Raw genomic sequence first — 25942 nt, forward strand, 5'->3', positions numbered from 1 at the left:
AACACCATCTAACATTTTGCTGCCCATGAAACATTATGTTTGTTTACATGCACAACAAACCACATTTATGATATTAAAGGATTTTTCTTCTTTTAAAAAAAAATCAAAATGTAAACAGACATGTGAACGACATGGATTAAATGTGTTTAAATACAGTGTGAAAACCCTGTCTTCTTTTGGGAAAATGTCAAACTGTTTAAAGCATTTACATGACCATTCACATAATCAGTTTAACAAAGGTGTAATCCATATACGCAGCCTAACAAACACTTTTCATAGCCAACAATCTTCCTTCACAAGCACTGAACGCATTTCTGTGTAAACCGAGGGAAAAATATTGATGTATTAAGGCATAAGCTTGATGAGTAATTTACACAGAAATTGGACAATTTGAGGCCCATTGTGAATGGTGTGTGGTCCTGTCAAATGAACAGAATCCGACATTTCTGGTGTCTTTATAATATGATTCAAATGTACTCTCTGTATTTGTTTTGATATTTTTATTTATTACAAAGATTCATACCTAAGGTAAGTGTTTATTGGTTATTTGAATGACCTTTGTCTATGTTTGTATGTTAGCATACTATTGTGTTATGGTGAGTAAAGGAGGAAATTATGAACCAACATCTTATGACTAATGATGCCATCAGACCTTGTGTGATGGCCAACCTGTTGATAGCTTACTGTGTAGCATTTACTCTCGAAGGGTCAACTCATCCCATCATACAACCATTACACCACAATAACTGAATACATAAACATACTTCCTGCTTGATTCTACATTTGCATTATAAATATATTTTAACAAAAATAAAGCATCTTTCCACAACTGTCTGTTACATATGTCTTCCTACGACATATTTCCAGGTTTGAGATAGGCTGTAAAATATAAGCAAGAATGATATGAAATATTGAGACAATGATGCTGCTAATACTTCCAGATGAGCTCCTCTTACATTGGACTGAGAAACGGAGAGGGTGAGAAGGAGAGATCGCATACATAAATACTTTATTCTGGCATAATGACTGCAAACACTGCCTTCTGAAAGTCTTTGTTCGTGGACAGGCAGTTGAACTCTTCGGAAGGACAACATTTTCTAGAGGCACATTGGAAATATGGCACACCTGGACCCAAGAGGACAAAGGAAGAGAATAACAGAATATAGCGTCTTCCATTTTAGTAAGGTTATATGACAGTGCATCCCTTAATATGCTTTTCCTCTTTTTGAATGACTTGAGTCCACTGAGTTAGTTCATCCTTCGAAGGCATCTAGACTCCAGCTTGTGTGCATCCAAATGCAAGCATGTGAAGTTCATGGTCTCTACAAACTTAGTGTTCTCCAAAAGACTTTCTCCTCATCTTTGACCTTTACGAGAGTTGTATACATAACCAACAGGGAGACGACACAAAGATCACCCCTTTTCAGTTCCATTTCCGCCCAGTGTTTGACCACTTAATAATTAACTGAATACCAATCTTGTTTGTCTTCAGTGTTTGACAGAGTACATAGAAAGCACCTTTGGTGTTGTGTTTGTGTATAATGTTCCTCTGGAAACAGTATCTTTTTTGAACAGCAATGGAGTCAGTAGGGTCAGAATTCAGAGGTCGAAGTCCCAGTGCTGTTGGAGCATTGCGTAGCCACTGTTGTCTTTCAGTCACTAGTTTGATGTGGTTTCACCTCATGTCCACTGGAGGGAGAGAAAGAAAACAAAACTGCTGTTAGCAAGCAATTGCTTTTTTGTTGAATCTGGTGCAGGTGTAAAGTTATTTGACTGTGATTTGTTCCTTAGTAAGACATGCGGTTTGTGTTTGAGTGACACATATCCACCACACAGTGATTTTAATGTGTGTTAATCGGGCAGTGTGCACAGTTAAGAAAGAAAGACCAATGTGAAAAACACAATATTTGTGATCAAGTTCACCAAACCATCAATTCACACATTTTAATCCACACAAAGACTCAAAATTAAGGCAAACAAACAAACTTGTTTATGAAAAACCTAGTGAGCTGCCTAGCTAGACAACATTTTAAAGGCATCATGCTGTCAAAGTATCATAAAGATGCTCTGAAGGTCAAAAGGTAAGGAAAAACCATATGATGATCATTGATCAAATGAATGTAACAATGCATGAATCCTTCTTAAAGAAAGCAATCCCAAGCAAAGCAAAGCACTTAGAATTTCATTCAAAGCTAAGTGCCTTTAAAATGTGCTATGCTAATACAATTAATTAGAATAAACTGGAGTCGGGACAGGGTGTGTAGTTGCTGTCTACGAAAAGCTTTCCAAAAGAAATCACTTCCATTTCAGATACGATCATGTTGTCTTAGAAGGTAGCCTAAATAGGTAGTAGACAGCAAGGCAGCTCACTTAGTTTTGGAATAGAGCTAAATTATATACATGGTGAACACAATTTGATTTCATGGTATAAGTTGCATCAAACAGACAAACCCGTGACACATGCAGCAAAGCGAAAACTGAACAGTGCAAACGTCTCTCTAGTTCAGTGTTGCGTGACTCTGATTGGACATCTCTCTCTTTCTCCTGATTGGATCATGCCAATGATTGGTTGAGAAGTGGCAGCGGTTCTGCCTACAGCTGTCCTACCTGCAGGATATTTTGGTCTTTCAGGAAATGTTTGCCTTTTATTGAATATCCTTGTTGATCTGTGCTGCCACTGCATGCTTTCTGTGTTTCCGTTTTTTACCGTTTTTAACTGTGCGTGGGCCTGGAAACACAAGTTTGGGGAAGGGTGCAAGCAGATGATGGGCAGAGTGTGGTGAAGTTGAAAAAAAGAAAAAGTAAGCAAGAAAGAAAGAAAGCCAGCAAGAAAGAAAGAATTTATGGCCTCGGGGAGGTGTAAAACAGACTGTAATTGCACTTCATAAATATTTAAGCCTTATGAGCTTCCAACCCTTTTATCTCAGCACACAAAAGCAGAAACCTGTTGAACCTGAAGGAGAAACCTCAGACACACTTCTACGTGCTCCAGCATTCACACACACCTGTGGTCTTTCTTATCCATTCAGTTGCATCATTGGCCAGCACAGTAAAACACAAGCTCACGCAAACATTGACATTTAGCAATAGCAGACTGACCAACAGGTGTGTTTGTCTGTGATGACAGCACAATGCTACAGGCCGCTGAGTGCACACTCCATAGCCAAACAGTCATTCAAAGACCAGGCTAAACATTCTGTGAATGTATGCATGACATTTATATACCTGTGTCTGCTTCCACGTGCTCCATCACATGATGCTGTGACGTGCACACGCATTCCAGGTGATCCTCTAGCCGGACAAGTACCTCCTTCAATTTCGCTTTCTTGCGTGATGAGAACTCTACCTTCGCCACCTGGAAGAAAAGCGAAAGATTGTGTATAGTTTTGCCATACATAATTATTAATGGAATTCAAATTTGATGTTTTAGCAGCACAGATTCTTGACTGGCAGGGTGCTACATGACCAGTTAGCTCAGCTAACACTGCCAAATGGCGTAAACAGTGGATAAATATGTAGAACAATTCCTGGGCAATAAGCCAAAGACAGTTAGATATTCCACAGTTAATGCCACACTGCAGCACACTGAACTTAAAATAACCACACAGTCTTAAACAGATGTCGACTTTTTTGTGCTAATTTTAACGCTTAGGCCCATATTCCTTATCATTGTTCTGCTATTGCTTGGCTGTCTGCATTCATGGTGGGTAGGTGGGGTATGTTTAGACCTATTCTGCTCGTTTTTTAATTAATGATGTCTAAGGTGCCATTTTTTAATTTGACAAAACGTGGCATTCAAGTTAAAATAAGTCCAGTTTCATTGTGTGTTTTTCCCCATTCCGCTGCCCACACCAAAATCACGTTCTGTGTGAATCACCTCTAAGATAGTCTTTTTTAGTATGGAAATAAACACTTAATTTGGTAGCAGTTTGGTTTTATGGGTTATTAAAGAGGTTCTGTAGTGCGGTGAGGAATGGAACTCCTCTCTTGCTCCATCAGGAATAAAATAGGAAGTGGCCCAACTGCCACACTAACGCACATTAGTTCTGTTTACATAAACCCCAAACCAAGGTTCCTCAAATATATCCCTAGAGGACCACTGCCATACAGAGTTTAGCTCAAACCCTGATTAAACCCACCTACTTGTATTTATGTAGTATCTTGATTAGCTTGCTTAAGTGTCTTTGATTAGGGTTAGAGCTAAACTCTGCAGGGCGAGGAAACTCCAGGGGGATGGATTTGAGGAACCCTGCCCTAAACGTTGCAATATGACTGGTATATTTGTGCATTGCAGGTATACTCATAATAAAACTTCAGCTCATACGCGGTTCCCAGTTGGCACATTCAGAACTGGAGAAAGTCACAATGATAATGTGACCAGAACTACTGCAAACTGTTTGACCTGATGACATATGTATAAAGAAAGGTGACATATATGTAACAAGAGTTTTTCAACAATTATTAAGTCTCTTTCACTGACCAGTTTGTAAGACATGTGACATAATTGAACAGACATTTGTAAGAGGTAATATGTATAGATATGCATTGAGTGTGCAGAAAGGGATAAAGCATTTGAAACGGGTTGGCCAAGCATTCAAGTATGCATTGTGTGGGTATTTTTCCGGCTTCAAACACAATCACTAAAAGTATGACGCACAGAGTGCAAATAAAAGCTCAGTCTACCGTGCAAATGTAATTAAACATTATGGAACAAATGATGCAACACTTGGAAATTCCCACAAAACCTATAGAGAAACATACAGAGCGTCAAAATGAAAGTGGGCAGCGAGAGACAGTGAGTCAGGCCAGTTCCAGTCGCTCTCTCCACCCGTTTACAGGTTTATGCCTCTTTCCTTCTGTCTGCTGCCCACCTCTCCCTCCTCTTGGACATTCTTGTGCCTGGTTATATTTACAGAGCCAAGTCTAAAACAGCCTGTGGCGTGCAAGAATGTTCTGAGACTGAGGATGATGGGTGAGACAGACATTGAGGGGCTTGAGAACCAGTCGGGGGGTTGGGTAAGGGGTTCAGGAAAGGGTCATAATAAGAAAAAGAGTCCTCACATCATCCTTTGCTGCCCCCGCCCCGATATATCTATTCAAATTCAATCTATCATTGCCTTTGCATCTCGGTTTGAAGTCTGACCGTGACTATGCCTGAACTTCACACATGCGCTCGCCCACATACTCAAATGTGCTTTATAAAAAGCCCCAAGTTTCTCAGGAGGCCCTTCCAAGCTCTATTTATAAACCACTGTGCTTTTTCAACGCAATGAAAGCCCTGCGAAATCCCAGCACAGCGAACTAATGGTGTGACATCTGATCCAGCCCCAGCTCCAGCAACCCCAACCCCCTCTGACTCGGCCTGCGCTCTGTGAGGACTATTGTCCAGGGTCCGGATAATTGGCGTTGGGATTTCCCCGCAAGAAAGGTCGATAAAGAAAGGGTGAGAGAAAGAACGGGCATCAGGAGAGGTGCATCATGGGTAATTAGCATGAGAACAAAGAGAAATGGACACGTAGCCAGGGGACGGGCAGTTTTGTTACACATCTGTCAGTGGGTAAATCTGACGACAAAACGCTGCGGATAAAGCGAAACCGAGAGCTGCGGAAAGAGCGGGGGTCCGATGGCAGGCAGACGACCGGTGGGGCGACCCGAAAAGAAAGAGGGGTGTGGGGAGCAAGTGTTCTTATTGAGTGAGTGACAAAGAGAGGCCTGAACAGGAACAAGGGATGCTGAGAGGGGGGGGGGGGGGGGAATAAGGGAAACTTTTATCTCATGACCTGCATGTCTAGAGTTACAGAAAGAGTATGGGTGAAATATCTGCAGTAAAACACACACTGGCACTCAGACAATCACGAAGATAAAGAAAAAAGGTGATCTAATCTGTGCTTCCTGTCATAGCCCTTTAAAACCATCCCTAAACACCAGCAGAAAGGCAGAGAGTGAAAAGAACACTATAGATATGACAGCAATTACAGCCCACCACATGCAAACAAAAACAAACAAGAAAAAAAAGAGAGAGAGGGAAGGAGAATTGCATTTCCCTTGCATTTCACAGTGTGAGACACACATTATTCATTGCTTTTATATTTGAATGCTATGCTGTGTTGAGAACTGTCGTTTAAACCGGGAGAAAATGCATTTACAGTAATGCACTTATACTGGATGCCTGTATAGGGAAGACATTGCACTATAGAATAAATATTAAAATACATAAAAATTATTGGCACATGCATTAGACTAGAGTGATAAAATCACTATCTGTGCAAAGTTAAATCCTACATATTAACTTCATGACAAAAGAAATATTAACATGATATACACATGGATATGCCAGAATGGCCTGGTTACATAGAGGAAATATGTATACATAAATTACACCAGTGACATAAAGGTCCACAACTAATAGAATGAGTTACATGTTTTTTTTTTTTACAAATCTTTTTAAACCCTCTGCAGTGTCCATAGACTTCCATTGTACAGTAAACATAATTTTGCATGTTTAAATTTTATTTAAAGTTAAAACACTTCATGCCTTTGTCTATTTATAGATTATATATCATTACATAACTTCACAGACACTGTTAATGTGAGCTTGCTGTAAATGTATCTCTGAAAACAGAGCTATGTTTTTTGGAATATTCTGCTGTTTTCATTTTCTATATTAATGCCACGTTCATTCGGATTAGCACTATTTGTGTTTCCTTAGCGTTTGCGTCAGAGAAGGGGCCCGTATCCTCACTAACCTGGGCCATTTGAGGCTCTTTAGTACCCAAAACCAACACTCGCAACACACCTCATGCTTCCAGTGCCAAAATAAACCATGTATGATTTCCCTTCATACCAAAGGAGGAATCCAAATCCGGCTCATCCCAACATATAAACACTCGCCGTTTGAACCACATCACATGCTGTATTCTTGCACTCACTTGCAAACATTCCAAATCAGGAATATCCTCACTTAGTCTCTTGATTAGGAAAGAACAGCGGTGTGCCGCATTTAGTAACTTTAGCAGTCTGATTTACCAGCGATGAAAATAAAATAAACAGCACCCACGCGCTCTCAGCTGCCTATCTAGATATGCCTACTTCAAGGAAACCACCGCTCCTTGTTCATTGTTGATGGATAAGGATACGTTTTCCAATTTGCTCAGTTTAGGTTCAGGTATGCTGATTCAGAGATGGACTGATACGAAACCTCCGAGAAAACCACATAGAGAGACATCAAGTAGAGACTCAATGGATAGTGAAATAATAAAACTTCTGTCATTTTTTACCCACAGTCAAGTCATTCCAGACCTGCATCAACAAAACGCTATAATCACCAAAAAGAGTCATAATTTAGTTTTTTTAACAACCATTTTTCACCCACTGTGTATTCTACTGTATCTTAAGATATATAATTCAGCGACAATACAATTGGAAAGAATAAGTCAGAGGTCAACTTCATGCAAATAAGCAGTGATCTGACGACTCAATCTCTATCTCAGTACTTTAAACATTTGATTTCAGTTTGATTTCAAATGATACTTTGTTTTATCAGTTATAGTATGTCTACACGCTAGCCTGAATAAAATATCAAACCTGTTTTTATGGTATTTGATGTTTACATGTGGCCTTTCTATCACATTGCAGGTCTGATCTGAGTCTCCTCACTGTAAATTGAGGTTTATTCTGTCTGGCCTCCAGCTCCTCCCCCCTCCCCCAATAGCACCTGTTGTAGTACTGTGTGTTGATGTTTGTGTGTGTGTGTGTGTGTGTGTGTGTGTGTGTGTGTGTGTGTGTTTTAGCAAGGCTAATAGAAAACCTGCAACACAGCAGTTCTGGGAAAACCATTAGTAGCGTACACCAGGACTACAGCAGGGAAGAAGGAGAGGGGAAATGAGGTGAAAGAGACTGTACAGAACAAGGAGGTGGACAAATATGAACTCAATGAAACATATTCTCAATATTTCGCCTGCAGGAATGGAAGTGCTGATTTTAGTTAAAAGAGTGTTCAAACATCCACCTAACCTGAAAATTTTGGCCTGATTTGAAATAAAGAAGCAACATTTATGTCCTATTTTATTGCTGATGTGACATTTCTGAAACATAATCTTGCCTACAGGTTTGGAGATTTCAAGTTCCGACTCAAGCAGATAGGAGCTGTACTAGCATGACAAGAACATCAGATGAGTTGCCTTAAAGCAACTTTAGGTCAAAGAATTGAACAGAATCCATCAGAATAATATGCTGCGCTGGTAATAAGAAGACAGAGCAGCCATCAACTCCTGTTACACTTTACGTAACAGCTTAATCACTACTGTGAAAGAGAGAGAGGGAGATGGGAGAAATGCCAGAGAAAACGTGAAGAAAGATATAAAGATTGCAAAAGAGAAGAGACACAGAGAGAGCCAAACAGACAGACAGAGAGAGATACAGACAGACAGACAGACAGACAGAAAGAGACAGACAGACAGACAGACAGACAGAGAGAGAAAGAGAGAGATACAGACAGACAGACAGACAGACAGAGAGAGAAAGAGAGAGATACAGACAGACAGACAGACAGAGAGAGATACAGACAGACAGACAGACAGAGACAGACAGACAGAGATACAGAGAGAGAGAGAGAGAGAGAGAGAGAGAGAGAGAGAGAGAGAGAGAGAGAGAGAGAGAGAGAGAGAGAGAGAGAGAGAGAGAGAGAGAGAGAGAGAGAGAGAGAGAGAGAGAGAGAGAGAGAGAGAGAGAACGGACGGACGGACAGACAGACAGGCTAGGTGAAGTTTAACTCCAGTAAGTGTTGGTAGACTCATTATCTGGTGTTATGTTCCACACCCAGCCGTGTCTGCTTTGAAACGACCTTATCACTGCAATGAACCAAAGTACAGAAGAAATGTGGCCAAACACACACACACACTCCCTGTGCAGTGAGGCCTATTTACAGTCTGTCTATTTTATATCACGGCTCTGAACAGCAGTAGCTTGTGCAGACCTGCTCCTTTTTTAGGATGAGAAGGAAAAAGTAAGAGAAGGGTAAATACATCTCTTAAGGGCATTTGCTTAAATATATACAACCATAGCTGGAAAGAAACACACATAATATATTCTCAACCCATCCCTGTGCTTGGCGCTGGAAAAGAAACTTACAAGACTAACGTCTGTATTCATTTTATATGGAAAATACAATCAACTGAACATCCATTCAGAAAATTGTGGAGTATAAATAAATGCACAAATAAATAAAAAATGTATATACACAACCGCTCAAAAGCTCTTTGGTAAGATTTTAGTAATGTTTTAAAAAGAAGTCTCTAATGCTAACCAAGGCTGCTTTTACTTGATGAAAAATACAGTAAAAATTCTGAAATATTATTACAATTTAACTCTTTTCTATTTTTATATATTTTGAAATGTAATTTATTACTGCAATGGCAAAGTTGAATTGTAGCATCATCACTCCAGTCTTCAGTGTTATACGTGATCCTTAAAGGGGGGGTGAAACACTCAGTTTCAGTCAATCTCATGTCAATCTTGAGTACCTATAGAGTAGTATTGCATCCTTCATATCTCCGAAAAGTCTTTAGTTTTATCATATTTATAAAAGAAATATGGGCTGTACCGAGTCTTTCCGGAAAAAACCGAGCGCCTGGAGGCGTATCGTGTGGGCGGAGCTAAAGAATGACGAATGTGCACAAAGCGGTGACGTCCTCAAGCGTGGAGAAGTCCATGGCTATCTCAGCTAATACAGATAATGATCCAGAATCAAATCTGAGGCAGAAATAAATTGAACACGAGAAACGGCAACATCAGGACGTCCGTCTCTGTGGTATGTACTGTATTTAGGGGCCTTTGTGTGTCTTTACGCGCAGTTTATGAGGACATGATTCGGTTTATGGACTATTGTATGTGACTAGACCTTAGAGGTAGCAAGCAAAACGGTTTTGCACGTCAGAGTCAGACTAGTGTTATACAGAACAACAATGGAGTAACCGTTAGCACATTTGAATGACGAAGCACGCGATCGTGTCGTTTACTGATGTTTACTCATGCGACGGTAGCCAATAGCAGAGACATTTGAAGCAGTTTTACTCACCGAGTGCTTCCAAAGCAGGACCGAACCTTTATCGCTGGGACCGCTCCGTCAAAAACACACTTCTTTGGTGTGATTTGGTGAAGTCATGTGACAGCAGTGGCGTGGAAATCCACTTTGAGACGCGACTGAAGCGATGTTGTGAAGCTTCCCGTCATTTCTGCGTTCAAATCGGTTCAAATGCAGCGCTGCCTTCCCGGAATGCTGTGCTGAAGCGTTGAAGTCGCTTGATGTCACCCATAGGAATAAAGTGGAGCGCGGCGCGTCATAAGTGTTCACGGACGACTGGATCTGCAGCTGAGAGACTGTTTACAGCGTGCATTTCCTCTCTCTCGATCTAGTCACGCGCGCGTGCACCCTACCGGGAGAAGAGCCCGTACGGCCCATACAAGGACCTTCCGATCTATTAACGTCAAGCTGACCCATACTCGAAAAAACTCTCCGAAACTTGTGAGAAACCGGAAGGAGTATTTTTAACAGAGAAATACTCCATCAAACGTCCAACATTAGTTTTTGAAACTTTGTCTATGTTTAGGATGGGAATCCAAGTCTTCAAAGGTGTAAAAAGCTCAGTATGCATGAAACAGCATTTCACCCCCCCTTTAAGAAATCTAATGAAAGCTAAAGAAACTCACTTTCAGCGACATCTCGTCTTTTTTCTTATGATGTGTTTACTGGCGTGAGGGTGGGACAACCTGTATCTGAATCTCACATGAGATCCACCAATAGCAAATTGCAACCACTCAATCAATTCTTCATGGACAAAATCAAGTCAAACCCTACATTTTTTTCTTGTCTGTTTCACTCATACGTCACAATAGGAAAAAACTTCCATTTCACGCAGACTTTATGTGAGACTAAAAAGGGCTGTGGCTTGGAGCAGGTGTGGTCCTGCTGTGGGTGATATTTTGTACTACTTGCCCTTCATCTAATGTTGCGTTCTAGTTTGTTTTCATTATGCCCTTCACTCACTAACTTCCCTCCATCTCGTTCAGTCAGATGTGTGTCATTTCTTACATTGCATGAGTGTCCACTACGGGCTGAACCTTGGCGATGGACTGAATTGGAACGCCCTAAGCCCTTGATCACTTGGAATCCACAGTGGAGTTGATTTTTTTTTTTTTTTTTGCTTTACGAAATTGTCTTATTCAGCATTGTATATGTATATAGGTGTGTATATGTATTGGGTTGTTTTAAATGTTTTTAAAAAGTAATTAAAATATCATAGAGTTGTTTGTGGTGGGGTAAATAAACGTAGTATGCGGTGATGTCACAATCGTGTTGTATTGCGGTATATGAAGTGTACATATGAGGTAGACTCGCTCCCTCGGTCAAAGTCAAGGGAGCAAGGGTCTGTCCATATAAACTTCCCTTGTCTACTTCAGGAAGGGGAACTCACTTCAAAATGGCGGCAGGGATTCTCCCAAAGGGGAAGTGCTTTGGGAAGTTCGCAAGTGCGTGTCTAAAAGTGGAGTGGAACGCAGCACAAGATGTTTGAAGTTTGACAAATTAAAGCTACACTGTGTAACTTTTTTAGTTTATTTTTAGCTAAAAACACTTAGTTCTTTCAAAAATATATGTGCTCATTAATGTACATTTACTTCTTTCAAGTAATAAAGTATTCTCGTAAGTTTATAATATGCCATTGAAAATACATACAGGTGAGGGGTTCGAAAACCGTTCGCCATGTTGCTCCTCCATCTTGAAAGTACATTAGCCAAAGAAGGACATACCCATAAATTCAAGCTTCGCCATTTGCGTTTTAACACTCGATGGCACCGTGTCGAATGTGAAGAGGGGGATTGCCATGTTAATCTTGGACTAAATCGGCCACCGTAGGAATTAAACCGAAATCAGAATTGAGAGGAACAGAAACTGATAGTTACTGGATGGTCATATACCTTTTCACCGCTAGATGGGGGAAAATATCACACAGTGTAGCTTTAAAGAACAAATCAAATATTGAATTGCGTATCTGGACATTATATTGTCAACATTAACCCCATACTGAAATGACTTCACAGGACTATGGACACACTGCTTTTACCTTGACAGTACGGTGCTGTTTTTTGGAGGGGTGACAGCGCATGTTGCCGGTGTTGCAGCAGCCTGTACAGCGTTTCACCTCCACGCACGGAGGCCATATTAGGAAGTTTGCAGCGGTGGGATCCACTTGACTGCGGGGGATCTCGTAGATCACTGTCCGTGTCTTGCACATGGCGGGTACCGCCTCCTCTACTGGACACAAGAAATAGGAACGCATAGAAAAATTTATATTTTAGAAGGTGAGATACAATTAAGACATAGCTTTATCAATTAGCACAAGCATAACCATGCCAAAATAAAATAAAATAATGAAATGAAATGATCATTCAGTATTGCATTTCCATTTTTGCAGTTATACATTATAATATAAAAATTGTGCCTGTATGCGTCTCTGTAACTGATGCCATCCAGGTAAACAAAAAGGCCCCTTAAAACTGCAAGAGTGGCTAATATTAAAGAGGTTTTTAATATTTACCTGACCCAAAATAAGACCAGAGCGCAGAGATCGGCGTTCAATCTAGGGGTTTAGACTCTGAGCAACTGTTGTAACAGAAATGGCACACAGCTATTCTGAGGCCTGCACAGTTTTTCTGTGTGTTTGAGTGAGTGATTGGGAGGTACAGAGGGGCCAGAATATCCCGACACACAAAGGCACATGCACACACCGCTGCACTCCACGATTGATGTGAAAGGGAAGGAAGACTGGATGTCAGAGCTCTATGTGCCAGTGTGAACTCTGTTCAGTTCAGCGAGCTGTGACTTGAACTCTGAATGTTTGGAATTTCCTGGCTCGCATAAGTGTGTGTACCACCAATCAAAATACTTTCACGTACAATCAAATAAAGAGTTGCCCTCCAAATCATTGTGACATTCTCTGCTTTTTATACACTCAAAATTGGAGTTACACCAATATTAGAAGTTTACGTTACATAAAACTCTGACTCTATTATTATTACGCGAGTTCTGGGTATATCAGTTCAATTCAACTATTTAATATTTTTCTGTTCTGAACTTTTACTAAACATTGTTCAGTTTTTTTTTATTTGATTATTTATTAAAATATTATTAAAATGCTGTTATTTTGAACTTTATATTCATCAATGAATCAAGGAAAAATTTTATCATAGTCTCCACACAAATATGAAGCAGCACAATTGTTTTCAACATTGATAATACATGTTTCTTGAGCATCAGATCAGGATATTAGAACAATTTCTGAAGGATCATGTGACTTTGATCATAGGAATAAATTGGATTTTAAAATATATTACAATAGAAAACAGTTATTTTGTGTTCAATGTTTCAGTTGTTACTGCATTTTTGATCAGATAGAGGCATCCTTTAAAAAAAACTTTTACTGACTTGCATGTGTTATGTGCTATGAGCTATGAGCTATGTGGTTGATTGGGTGTTTGTAATAGATTTTAGTAAATTCCAATGCACAAATGCTAGGACCCCTAAAGATGTACCATGGCAATAGTAAAACTACTATCAGCGACTGGCAATAAATCAACAATCTTTTCATGAACTGTTTATGGATGCCAAGAAACTATAGAATTTATCACATCCGATTACAGAGCAAGAACTAGGCCTACTAATTTATGAAATAGTTCTTAAACTGAACGTTTGTCTCTGAGCAGACACTTACCGACACTCCTCTTCCGTCTGTGGGACAGCTGCAGACTCTTGAGATCTGAGGAACCCGCCTTATATGAGTGATGGCTCTTCTGATGGTGCTTCTGTTTGACCTCCTCAATCACCTCATTTCCAGGACCTCATCAAAACACAGGTTATCCAGATTACTTTCATGTTACTCAGCGAAAAGACAAATCACTTTTCCCCCCTCTTTAAAGCCAAGACCAATCCACAATGAGGCTATTGAAAGTCTTCAGTAGATGCCCTGCAGCCTTTCGAGGCGAAATGGCACTGCCGTGAGTGGCACCAAAGCATGAAATAATTTCCTTCTTCAGAAACTCATTTTTCCACAAACAATGGCTGCTTTATTCGAGAGCTTAATTGGAAATTCATCACAACGGATTTCTGGAGGAACTATGTCATATTGGCCCTGAATGTGGCTGCCAAGTTTATTATAATGTCTTATACCACTGACAAGCCCAAATAACAAATCTGAACTCCTGACAACCTCAGTGGTTTTGCCACTGGTACAACTGAGTAAGATAACCATTTTACACTATTTAAAGAAGAGGCGGGACTGTAGGATTCCTGAACGCAAAATCAGTTCAGTTATTAAGTGCTGTTTAAACCATTTATGATGCTTATAAAAGGTTCACATGAATAAGGTTTGAATTCATGCGTGACATAGCCAACAACAAAGAGCCTGACAAATGATACAAATCACTGTTTCCATGTTTGAATAAAGAATTTGGTACACTTAAAAATATAAAAATATAATTTTATCATTATTTGTCCTCAGAAACATGACATAATTTCCTTTATTCCTATAGACATAAACAAGTTGCACTTTGAGGGATAGACATTTAGGTACAGTAAGATAATTTATGATATGATATATGATATGATACGTTATATGATATGATTCTCTGTCAAAAGAACCACTCAACAGTGACTATCAGATTGACATGTAAATAAGCTACCAACAGTTCATTAGTTGCATTTAATGATAAAGTGTCATAAGCAGATGGAACATATATTGTGTAAACACAAACTTTTATTTAGTATGTGATTAATTGCGATTATTTTATTATTGTATTTGTTTATTTCATCGTTTAATTGACACTATATATTACATGCATATTTATATTTTTATATATACACACATTTTTTTAACAATATACAATACAGAAAATATATATAATATATCCCTGGTTGATGGTTATCTGATATTGTTCTCTAGATATTTTAGCTGGGTTTAGTTTAACCATGTAGCACAGTTAAACATCAAACTGACTAATCTTTGACTGGCAGAAGAACTGCGCCTAGCTCTGAGCGACGAGGGTGGGACCGTAAGGAATGCTGAGAGAGCAAAGCACCCAAACACACTCTCTGAACTTAAAAGACTGCATGACCACACACAGTCCTGAAGCAGGAAACACAAGTGACATGTCAACAAAAGCCCCACTCTGTTCTGTGTCTCTGGTCCGTCTCATCTTTCCTACCAAATGGAAGGCCATTGTTTTTAAGTTGTTTTTCAGACTCAGTCAAAGAGTAAGCACTGACCCGCAGAGAGAGAGAGTTCAACATTTGATCCTGCACAACACACCTTATCTCATGTTCAGATCAAAACTCAGTGTTATGATGTTAAACTCAAGAACTTTGTTCTCTCAAACTCAAAAACACAAGATGGCCAAATGGTAGAAAGAGCTACTGTCCAAGTACAATTAAAGGAATAGTGCACCCAAAAATGAACATTTTGTGAAATTTTGTTAAGGAAGGAAATGGAACAATGTTGCTTCATGTTGTTTCAAACCAGTATGTGAAGGAGCTTTTGAGCTTTGAGATTGTCGCTTGATTTGAAAATGTATGGGTTTTTATGGTTTATTTGGATTTATCAGTCGTGTATACAAAGATATTTATTAATGCAATTTAAAAAATCTTGCAAAAATGTTATATATTATTTATTTAAAAACATTAAACAAATCTGACAAGGGCCAAATTGTGATGGCTTAGATGACTGGGTCAGAGCATCTCAAAAACTGCAGTTGTCCGTATCTATCAAAAGTGGTTCAAGGAAGGAACAGTGGTGAACCGGCATCAGGGTCAAGGTTGGCCAAGGCTCATAGATGCACATGGGGAGCGAATGCTGGCCGGTGTGGTCCGATGAGCAGACAAAGCTCTAGCTTAAACTGCTCAAGAAATAAATGCTGTTTCAGAGAGAAAGGTGTCAGAATACATAGTGCATCACAGTTTGTTGTGTATGAGGCTGCAGACCAGTCAAGGTGCCCATGATGACCCCCACCAACAAAAGTGCCAACAGTGGGCATGTGAGCAGAACTAGACCACGGAGCAGTGGAAGAAGGTGGCCTGGTCTGATGAATCATGTTTTCTTTTACATCACGTGGATGGCCAGCTATGTGTGCGTCACTTACCTGGGGAACAGGATGCACTATCAACCAGCAGCCATATCACCCTGCAGCCCAAGACTGGTTTCCCACTGAAGCTAAGGCACTCACCCTGTGGTCTGTGTGGGTCCTAACACCCCAGTGTAGTGATGGGGACACTATACTGACAAAGAGCAGTGTCCTTTGGATGAGACGTTAAACCGAGGTCCTGACTCTCTGTGCTCATTAAAAATCCCAGGATGTCCTTCTGAAAAAGAGTAGGGGTGCAACCTGGCCAAATTTGCCCATTGGCCTCTGGCCATCATGGCCTCCTAATCATCCCCCTCTCCTGATTGGCTTCATCACTCGGTCTTCTCTCCACCAATCAGCTGGTGTGTGGTAAGCGTTCTGGCGCAATATGGCTGCCGTCGCATCATCCAGGTGGATGCAGCACATTGGTAGTGGTTGAGGAGATTCCCCCTTCAATGTAAAGCGCTTTGAGTGCCTTGAAAAGCGCTATATAAATCGAACAAATTATTGTTATTATTATTATTATTACTATGGGAAGAATGCAACCCAGCGGAGGCCGTGTGATGGTTTGGGCAGTTTCTGCTGGGAAACCTTGGGTCCTGCCATCCATGTGGATGTTACTTTGACACGTACCACCTACTTGAGCATTGTTGCAGACCATGTTCACCCTTTCATGGAAACGGTATTCCCTGGTGGCTGTGGCCTCTTTCAGCAGGATAATGCGCTTCAGCAGGGAAGTCCGATCCATTGATGCCCCACCTCGCAATGTATAGGGCTTAAAGGATCTCCTGCTAACATCTTGGCGCCAGATCCCACAGCACACCTTCAGGGGTCTAGTGGAGTCCATGCCTCAATGGGTCAGGGCTGTTTTGGCAGCAAAACGGGGACCAATACAATATTAGGAAGGTGGTCATAATGTGATGCCTGATCAGTTTATATATCCCTCTTTTTTTAAGTTTTTTTTTCATCAGCATTCTTCCATAAAAGAAAGTAAGTCATACAGGTTTGGAAAGACAAATGGGTGGTTAAATGATGACAGAAGTACCACTTTCGGTGCATTATTCCTTCAACTCCTCTCCACTCTAACACTGTAAACTGACACATTTTCATCAAGTATCATATGCCAGGTGATTTTTATCCACATTAGCTTGAAGCACAATAATTACAAGGACGTTCTACCAGCAGTAACCCCCTTTTGTGTGCTCTCCTTATGATTGCACAATGCTGATGAAAGCATTCTTCCAGTAACTGTGTAAATTGCTGGTTCTGAACTTATAATCTTTGCATTAACAACCGCTAGGCCTCTATCATCACAACCCTCATCAAACCCTCTGCCTCGAACTATCTCTCCCTCTCTGTGTGTGCTTTCTCTGAATGAATTACAAAGGACAACATTAGCCCTTCTTCACGGATTGACAGCTGTCCTTTCATCAAACAAAAAGTACGTCCCTCCATCTGTGCCGTTTTCTTCTGGATGTGAAAGCGTGAGGCGACAGGAGTGGCAGACAGATGGATGTTGATAAGTTAAAAGGCTGCTGGGAGGCGCAGAACAAGTGCAGCCTGTTCCAGGTGAGCGCAGAGGTCACGCGCGATGACCTCACCGAAAGAGAGACACCGTTTCCTCCCTAAATCACTGTCACTGCATTTATGACCTCTAATTATCCGTCCATTAGCAGGAGATACTTATCTGTGCCTTCCTCCTCTCATCATTCGCTCCTCATATGGACAGTTGATGAGGTTAGCGCTCTGATCTGACGGATAACAGCCCGCTGCAGCTTTCTAAATGAGACTAATCCGAACGGAAAACAGGAACACACTCGCAACAATATCAATAATCGGACAAAATGCTTTTGAGGTCAGTTCAGCAATGGACTCTGCATTTTATAATGATTTCTGATCTCGGCTATAGCTCCTGAGTGGTTATGATTAAGAAACAAAAACTTCAGGATTACGCTAAACATAAAAAACACCTATTTAAGTCCTCTTTATCTTTGACTGACAGGCGACAGCGTTGAAGAGTCTGACTTAAAAAGTGCTGTTACTGCAACAAAGATCTGAAAATATACCATCACTGGCGTCAGGCATCTTTTACTAGTCTTTGGGTGTCTGTCAGACAGCCTGATTTATGTCCATACCAATAAACATTTGATTACTAGAGAACTAAATCTAAAAACTTGATATTTTTAAATCTACTAGAAATAGATAGATAGATAGATAGATAGATAGATAGATAGATAGATAGATAGATAGATAGATAGATAGATAGATAGATAGATAGATAGATAGATAGATAGATAGATAGATAGATAGATAGATAGATAGATAGATAGATAGATAGATAGATAGATAGATAGATGAAGGGTTTTCCTGAAGTGACATGAAAAATGCATTTTAAAATAAAAAAATGAAGCAAATATATACACAATATATACAATTATATATAATATATTAATATACAATTATATATATATATATATATATATATATATATATATATATATATATATATATATATATATATATATATATATATATATATATATATATATATTCATTCTTTTTTTTTTTTTTTTTTTTTGGAGTGAAATATGACCCAAACATGTTCTTGACAGGTGTGGTGAGATTAACCCACATAGCATGTAAAAGACATTAATTAATGCTTGCAATGCACACTAATTCTAACCATCAGTGGAAACAAAAAGCCCAAATAGCCAAAAAGCTTTTTTTAAAAGCTGATATTTTCTATCAAACTTCAAAGGAGGGTTTGATATATTACGAGTGTCTGTGTAAATACCAGCTCAAGTGAACTCAGAGACGGCTCGTGTTAGTGATCACTGTAATATTATCCAAACTAAAAGAGGGTGAAGAAGACACAGAAGGAGGAGGCAAACAAGCAGCAGAACATGAGATTTCAACCCTGCATAAAGCATATTTCCCTCATGTGCTTTACTGTTACTGTTTTACACGCCTGTTGCAACATCAAATGTCTGGAGGGCTTGTATTTATGATCTGTTATCATTATTCCACCCATCCCTCCGCACACCTATCACACCTATGGTCTCACCGCAGAAACCAGACTGGTTACACACACACACCCCAAATTATACTGTCTTGGGGGGTTTTGTGTGTGTATGTGTGTGTAATTACCGGTAACTTGCCTGTAAATGAAATTATAGTGGGCAAATGAAACCACTTGCGGACAGCTTAAGTATAGGAAAACTTGGCTTCCCATTCGCCATGACGTAAGTCTGGACATATGCGTCGCTCTAAAAACAGAAGCAATCTGTAAAGAACTATTTATGACTCTCCACCCATTGGCCAGTATAAACGATACCTTTAAATTGTTTTGTGCCACTCATAAAATACAGCTTCACGGCTTTGTGACATGTGCCCGAAACATTTAAACCACAGCAACTACAACAAACACCTGTAAATAGCCCTAAGATAGAGCACACGAGATTAACGACTGAACAAAGTCCACTGAGGTGTCAAGAAGACAATGAGCAGAATTTACCTGGGGAATTTACCTCCAGTAGCCGCTGGAGGTCGCTGATGCTGTTGATTTCGCTGTGGGACAGTCTGTCTATGAAATCTTGAGGGATTGCAAACTCCTTCTGCCGACATAAAGAGAGATCAAATGCTGCGTTGGATTTGACAAATCTCTTAAGTGTATAACACTGACAACGTCATTCGGAATAGGCATCTTTCTACACATCAACAAAAATCCAGTACATGTATAATGCAAAAATAATAATAAAAACAATATTATATACAGGCTAGCCTACATATAAAAGTAGGGTGACTAAAAGAAGAAATAAAATCTATTCTCCTCATATTTATATATTTTTTCCTTTCAGATTTTAGTGGACACAATGATTTATATCTAAATTATCCCTCGTTAAATTGATGCACAATGCCAAAAAAATCATGAGTTATAATGACAGCATCTAGAATACATTAAGGACAAGCGTCTCCTCTTTTTATTATAATTTAACCTGATATTTTTGTTAATGGGTTTGTCAGTAGGGGGCGATCTTCAATCGTCAACCCCATTACCATGATTTTGTGCGGTAAATCAGCTGTTTACTGAAAAGTGGACATTTGTAGAAATAATCAGCTTGTTCACAAGGTCAGTAATGGCTAGATGAACTAGAAAACCCCTCGAAAATGGGCAACCCTGTTACTTTTTTACAGGCCTATCTATCCCAGTGTTCATACAAATAAATATAGATATATATGATGGCACAATGCAATTATTTTTGAATGATGTAATGTTTTATAAAGATCTTAAACGGGCATCCATTTGGTAGAATTAGGCTCCCCGGAAAGAATCTATATAATCGAAATAAACGCTGTAAATATTCCAGAGAACAGCTGATCTGCTTATCACATGTTAACCCGCAACCAAAATTGTTGAGTTGATACCATAAAAAAATAAAGAATGATATGAAGCTGAGATTTATTTAACTGAGATCATGTATTAACCACATCAGGAAAATGACTGGTAAAAAAAAATGACATCGTTTCCATTCAAAGTGCTATGCCTATATAAGGTGGATTATATAAACTCTAGTGTGATAATACTATCCAGAACTTCGCTGTGGATATACGATAACAAGATTTCGTTTAGTCCCAACACGGTTTTTGTGAGATCTTTGGCACTTTACCTCAGCAGTTGCCAGCAGAAGGTGCGAGGTGAGGAGCAGAAAGCAGCAGAATAAGGTTCTCATCTCCTTCCAATGTCAATTTTCCACCCAATAAGAAAGATGAAGACTGTAGGAGCCTTGGAACCGCTCCTGAGCGCAAAGAGTCCAGAACCATACCTTGAAGAGATCTCCCTTTAAATGACCCGAAGCACCAGCTCAAGTCTATAGAGGAGAATCCAAACTGTCCTGGTACTCCAGGTGCTGGTACTGGTCCAAAAACGTCCTGAATCTCAAAAGTGATTTAGCTTGCAAAAGGTCGTCATGGCTGTCCAAGCCTGAACAATCCAAAGACAGAAACCTTTTTGCATTGCCTATGTCAATTTATAGAATAAAACTAGAAGAGAAATTCTTCACAAAAGTTTATAATCGAGTCCATGCACCTCATATAGAGCTCAACACTGGATCTTCAAGAAGTAGGTCGTCATGCAGTGAAAGTACAATCCCAGGTTAGTATCCATGAATAAAACAGAAGGAAAGAGCTCAGAGTTGATCTTGGTCTCTAGAGTTCGTGCACTGAATGCTGTCTCAAGCACGTCTGATCTGCGGGATATATGCGCCTCCCCTCGCGCTCCGGTAATCACCGATGAGCGCACGAGGCGGTTGGCTGGAGCTTTATGTGAAATTTAACCCTTCAACCCCTTACTGAAGCACTTCAATATCACATTTTTATTGAAGATTGTTATGTGCCCTCGTTAAGAAAGTCAATACAAACTCTAGCTGTCACTATAACTGGGAATTTATTTAATCAAACTTATAATTTATAATACAAAAAGAAAAAAAAAGAAATAGTAAAGAGAGATTAATTCAATAGCTATGTTATTCATCCGCGCCATTCATCCGCTAGATATACGTAGATAAACAATAATAGAACGTTATTCTTTAGATTCTGCGCAGTGATGAATTATATGTGAGCTATGTATTTCTCGTTATAACTGTCATGTGTTTAAAATATTAATAGTTCGGGTACTGCATCCTTATTGGTTAATACAGCTAAAACCAACAGGCCAATATAAGACACTCGAATCACTGCAGCGCCAATAGCGGATGGCTTTAAATCAGGTAACATATCTTCTCGCGGAAGGATACCACTATATATTATATAGGTGTGTGTGCTGTGGTATCTGGCACCAAGATGTTAGTAGCAGATACTTTAAGCCCTGTAAGTTGCAAGGTGGGGCATCCAAGGCCAAGTCAACCCCTCAGATTCATTGTTGTGTTCCTCAAACCATTTAAGCTTTGTGGCATTATCCTGAAAGAGGCCACAGCAACCAGGGAATACCTCCTCCTCTGGTTTCCCTTCTTCCCATAGTGCATCCTGGTGCCTTGTGTCACCTTAGGAAAGCGATGCACACGCACTCGGCCATCCACGTGATGTAAAAGAAAACATGCAGACCAGGCCACCTTCTTCTATCGCTCCGTGGTGCAGCTCTGATGCTCACGTCCCCACTGTTGCACTTGCCACTGGACAGGGGTCAGCATGTGCACTCTGACTGCCCTGCAGCTATGCAGCCCCATATACACAAACTGTGATCCACTGTGTATCCTGACACCTTTCTATCATAACCAGCATTAACTTCTTGAGCTATTTGACAGTAGCTCGTCTGTTTGATCGGACCACACAGGCTAGACCTTTGCTCGCTCCCCACGTGCATCAATGAGCCTTGAGCCACACATGACCCTGACTTCAGTTCACTTTTTTATTATTTTTTGGGTTATTTTCACCTTAATTCAATTTAAACAAGATTCAATAGAACATATGCCTAATACATATTTCTTCAGAAGTCTTCTGTTTCTTATTTTACACAATAGCTACTATTTTTATATGGACCGATGAAGGTTTTCCTGTATTACTGCATTTTCACTTGTGTTTTCAGCAGAATTGCTACTTTATGACGTGAGAAAAAACTCCTAGAGTCCAGCTTACTCAACACCTTCTGAAAGAGAAAAGAGAAGAAGAGCAGAAATCGAAGATCTGAAGGAGGAAATGAAACTTGACAGATGCAAGGAGAGTAACAGTAATTGTACAGCTTTAGGAATAGAAAACAGGAAAAACAGAAAACATATTGGATTGAATGAAAGACAACTTTACACTTGTTTCCCTACTGCTTTTCTTCCGTTCTGCTTATTGTCCCTTACATGTTTCACCTTCTTATATCTGTCATGCATCATAAAGCCACCCTAGTTTTTATAAAGGCATTTTAATAAATATATATACTCTTTTATTATATAATTAACAGAAAGTATAGTCAAATAAAGAAAGTGAGAAGGAAATACAGTGAGCTGTCTGGCACCTGAGAGGGATTCTCCCCTGAAAAGCCCTTTCACTGGCAGCTGAGCAGTGTGTTCCTACATAAGAACATCAAGCCCAATAAAGACTTCCACAGGAGCTGACGTGCATGCAGTAAATACAGCCATAAAGTTGTAGAATAAGTTCCAGAAGTGGATGACTGTTTGTTTCCACAGATTAGAATCAGTGCAGTCTTATATAATGCATAGAAAGTAAGAATGACAGAAACCTACTGTACTTATTAAAATATTTTTTACGTTAACATTTATAGTCACACTGCTCAGTTAGTAACAGAACTCATGAGTAGGCTAGTAAAAAAACAAATAATGTGCAGAGCAGAAAATAAAAATAGGCAAGAAAAAAACATTGAGACAGATGGACAGACGGACGGACGGACGGACGGACGGACGGACGGACGGACGGACAGACAGACAGACGGATAGATAGATAGATAGATAGATAGATAGATAGATAGATAGATAGATAGATAGATAGATAGATAGATAGATAGATAGATAGATAGATAGATAGATAGATAGATAGATAGATAGATAGATAGATAGATAGAGTTGCAGACAGGATTCAGTCACAGTTAATAAGACTCCCGTCACCGCTTGAGATACAGCAGAAGGCGGTGAGACCTCCTCCCATCATTAAACCACTCTAAGCTATTTTTAGATTTACGTTTTATTAATATGGCCAAACAAAGCAACCAGTAAACAAAACAAAACTTAACCTCCAGACAAACTCGCACACTCATTACAGAGTCTGCTCCTGTGCTGATATCACTTTGAGTCAGAGCTGAAGGAAACTGTCCCTTTTCCTCCCTGAGCCTCCCTCATTCTGTGATGACACAGCTCAAGCTGAATCATGACACGTATCTGAGAAGCACAGACACCTTACGTGAAAGCATCGCACACACAGACAGTTCATGCAGAGGCAATTAAAAGATTCTTGTCCAAAGGTATATTACGTTACTCCACCAAGGAATCTGACCTCCGGTGTGTACTTTCCATTCCAGCCAGTCACTTTTCTACAGTCATCTGCTCTCAGACACTATCACAGCAGTGAAAGAATGCATGAGTTCTGTCATCCCTGCTTATCACTCGGTTTTGTTTCTTTTTGACCAGAAAAGGGGTGTTTTATGAAACTATTTTGTATGTTCAATTGTGTTTATCTGACCTTTGAATTCAGTGTTTTATTTACTGCTCATTCTTAGGGTTAAGGGTTTGTTTGTGTGGCGAATTAAGGAGAAATAAAAACTAGTCATATCTCAACACCATGACAACCACATCGTTAAATCCTAACAACCTATTACAACAGCCTAGCGTTGGGTCTGCAAACTTTGCTCCAGTAAATATGATGACCTTGTCTCTTCTTCTTGCATTTGGCCCTGTGATTGTGGTTAAAAAAAATTAAGAATCAATAATGAATCAATACCCCTGATTTAAAAATTTAAATGCTGTCACCAGAATGAGATTTTGCCATTAAAAAAAAAAAAAAATCTAAATCTTTTGCAAAATGTAGTGATGCTTGCCTGTGCAAAACTCATCACTGCAGTGAAAGGGTTTTCTGGGTGGTTGTATACTGGCCAAAGTCAAAAGAGGCCACCCACCTCGGGTCAGTTCAGTGTAAATCTATGGCTTTTTTTTCCTTTTCTTTTTTTTCTTTTTTTTTTTTTGCTGATTGCTTAGAAAAAATGTTCTACAATGTTCCACTTGATGCATTGCAAAGAAATGGAATGCAATGCAATGCATTAAAACATAAAATAAAATACAATAAAATAAATATTATTATATTAGTAAACTAAATCCACTTTTGGGTAGCTTCATCATAAATCTATAAGATGGTGGTATTATTGTCTGCCAGGCCAAGGTCAAGGTGCCATTTGCAGCAATGCAATGCAACAAAATAAAATAAAATTAACACTTACCTTTAGCAAAAAACCTAATAAATCAAAAGCACAAAGTAAACATTGTCTAGAAAGGAATGTGAATCCACTGAGCTTCACAATATGTCCAAGCCTCCATGTTCCATATAGTTCCTTGGGGAAATTATGTTCATGTGATTTTTTTTTTTTTTCAAAGCTTCATCAAGAATTCAGTGGACCTGAACACAAAAAACACAGCATCACATCAAACAACTCAACCGAATCACACATACACACACACACACATGCATTGACTGGGATGGAATCTAATAGTTGCAAGCTCCTGGGATCTTAACACACAAATCGTTAAAGTGTAATTGAATATTCAGGTGGCCCACTAACTGGAGTTTTACTGAGATCTCATCAGCTCTGTAAGAAGTTCCTTTGTATTCAATGTGTCTCCAGAACCTCACTGAACTCACATCCACACAAACCGTGGACCAGTCTGAACATGCAGCACTCTAACAGATTTGTTGTAAAACAGTGCCTCTTTATTTTCCCTCTTTAAAAAAGCGGAGGAAGCGGGGAATTCAGGGGAGGAGGTGTGGTTGGGTAATTGCCGCTACTCTGCTGCCTATCATATGCTCGACTTCTTAACGTGTGAGAGCAGCGTGGAATGTGGGAAAGGAAAAAGAGGAAGACAGGGGTCTTACCACGTCGTGGTGGTCTGACCTTGGCCCCCGCCGGAGGCCAAACACTGTCAGTGTCCTCCATTTAAAATCCATCCACAAAATATACGATTTCAGTGCTTCATGTCTCTGAATGGACAAACATGTTTGAGATGCATTAAGCTATGAAACAACAGACTACGAAAAGGAACGACAATCTTTTCTCTGTCATCCCATGGAGCTG

At 39.7% G+C, this 25942-nt stretch overlaps 1 protein-coding gene across 3 annotated transcripts; it reads right to left on the minus strand.

Moving 5' to 3' along the window:
* Positions 1-324: 324 nt before the first annotated feature.
* On the minus strand, positions 325-21460 carry pdgfab (platelet-derived growth factor alpha polypeptide b). Of its 3 annotated transcripts, none has more exons than XM_067429022.1 (7): positions 20835-21460; positions 19682-19781; positions 13767-13892; positions 12120-12307; positions 3226-3355; positions 2608-2728; positions 325-1689 (listed from the first exon to the last, which is right to left on the minus strand). In XM_067429022.1, the coding sequence occupies exons 1-6, from the start codon at positions 20895-20897 to the stop codon at positions 2646-2648; spliced, it is 690 nt and encodes a 229-aa protein (XP_067285123.1). In that variant the 5' UTR covers positions 20898-21460; the 3' UTR covers positions 325-1689; positions 2608-2645. The 3 variants fall into 3 exon arrangements, with proteins under 3 accessions (XP_067285123.1, XP_067285122.1, XP_067285125.1); XM_067429021.1 differs by having other exon boundaries at positions 328-1689; positions 12120-12310; positions 20835-21448; XM_067429024.1 differs by lacking the exon at positions 2608-2728 and having other exon boundaries at positions 331-1689; positions 12120-12310; positions 20835-21446.
* Positions 21461-25942: the final 4482 nt, after the last annotated feature.

Source organism: Pseudorasbora parva, chromosome 2 (genome assembly GCF_024679245.1).
Source record: "Pseudorasbora parva isolate DD20220531a chromosome 2, ASM2467924v1, whole genome shotgun sequence".
Classification (NCBI taxonomy): Eukaryota; Metazoa; Chordata; class Actinopteri; order Cypriniformes; family Gobionidae; genus Pseudorasbora; species Pseudorasbora parva.

Coding starts and splice junctions, on each gene's coding strand:
- pdgfab (XM_067429021.1), bottom strand. CDS start 20,897: ATGAGAACCTTATTCTGCTGCTTTCTGCTCCTCACCTCGCACCTTCTG. Junction 13,893..19,681: donor ACTGGAGGTAAATTCCCCAG/GTAAATTCTGCT, acceptor TGTTTTGATGAG/GTCCTGGAAATGAGGTGATT. Junction 2,729..3,225: donor GCACGTGGAAGCAGACACAG/GTATATAAATGT, acceptor TTGTGTTTCCAG/GCCCACGCACAGTTAAAAAC.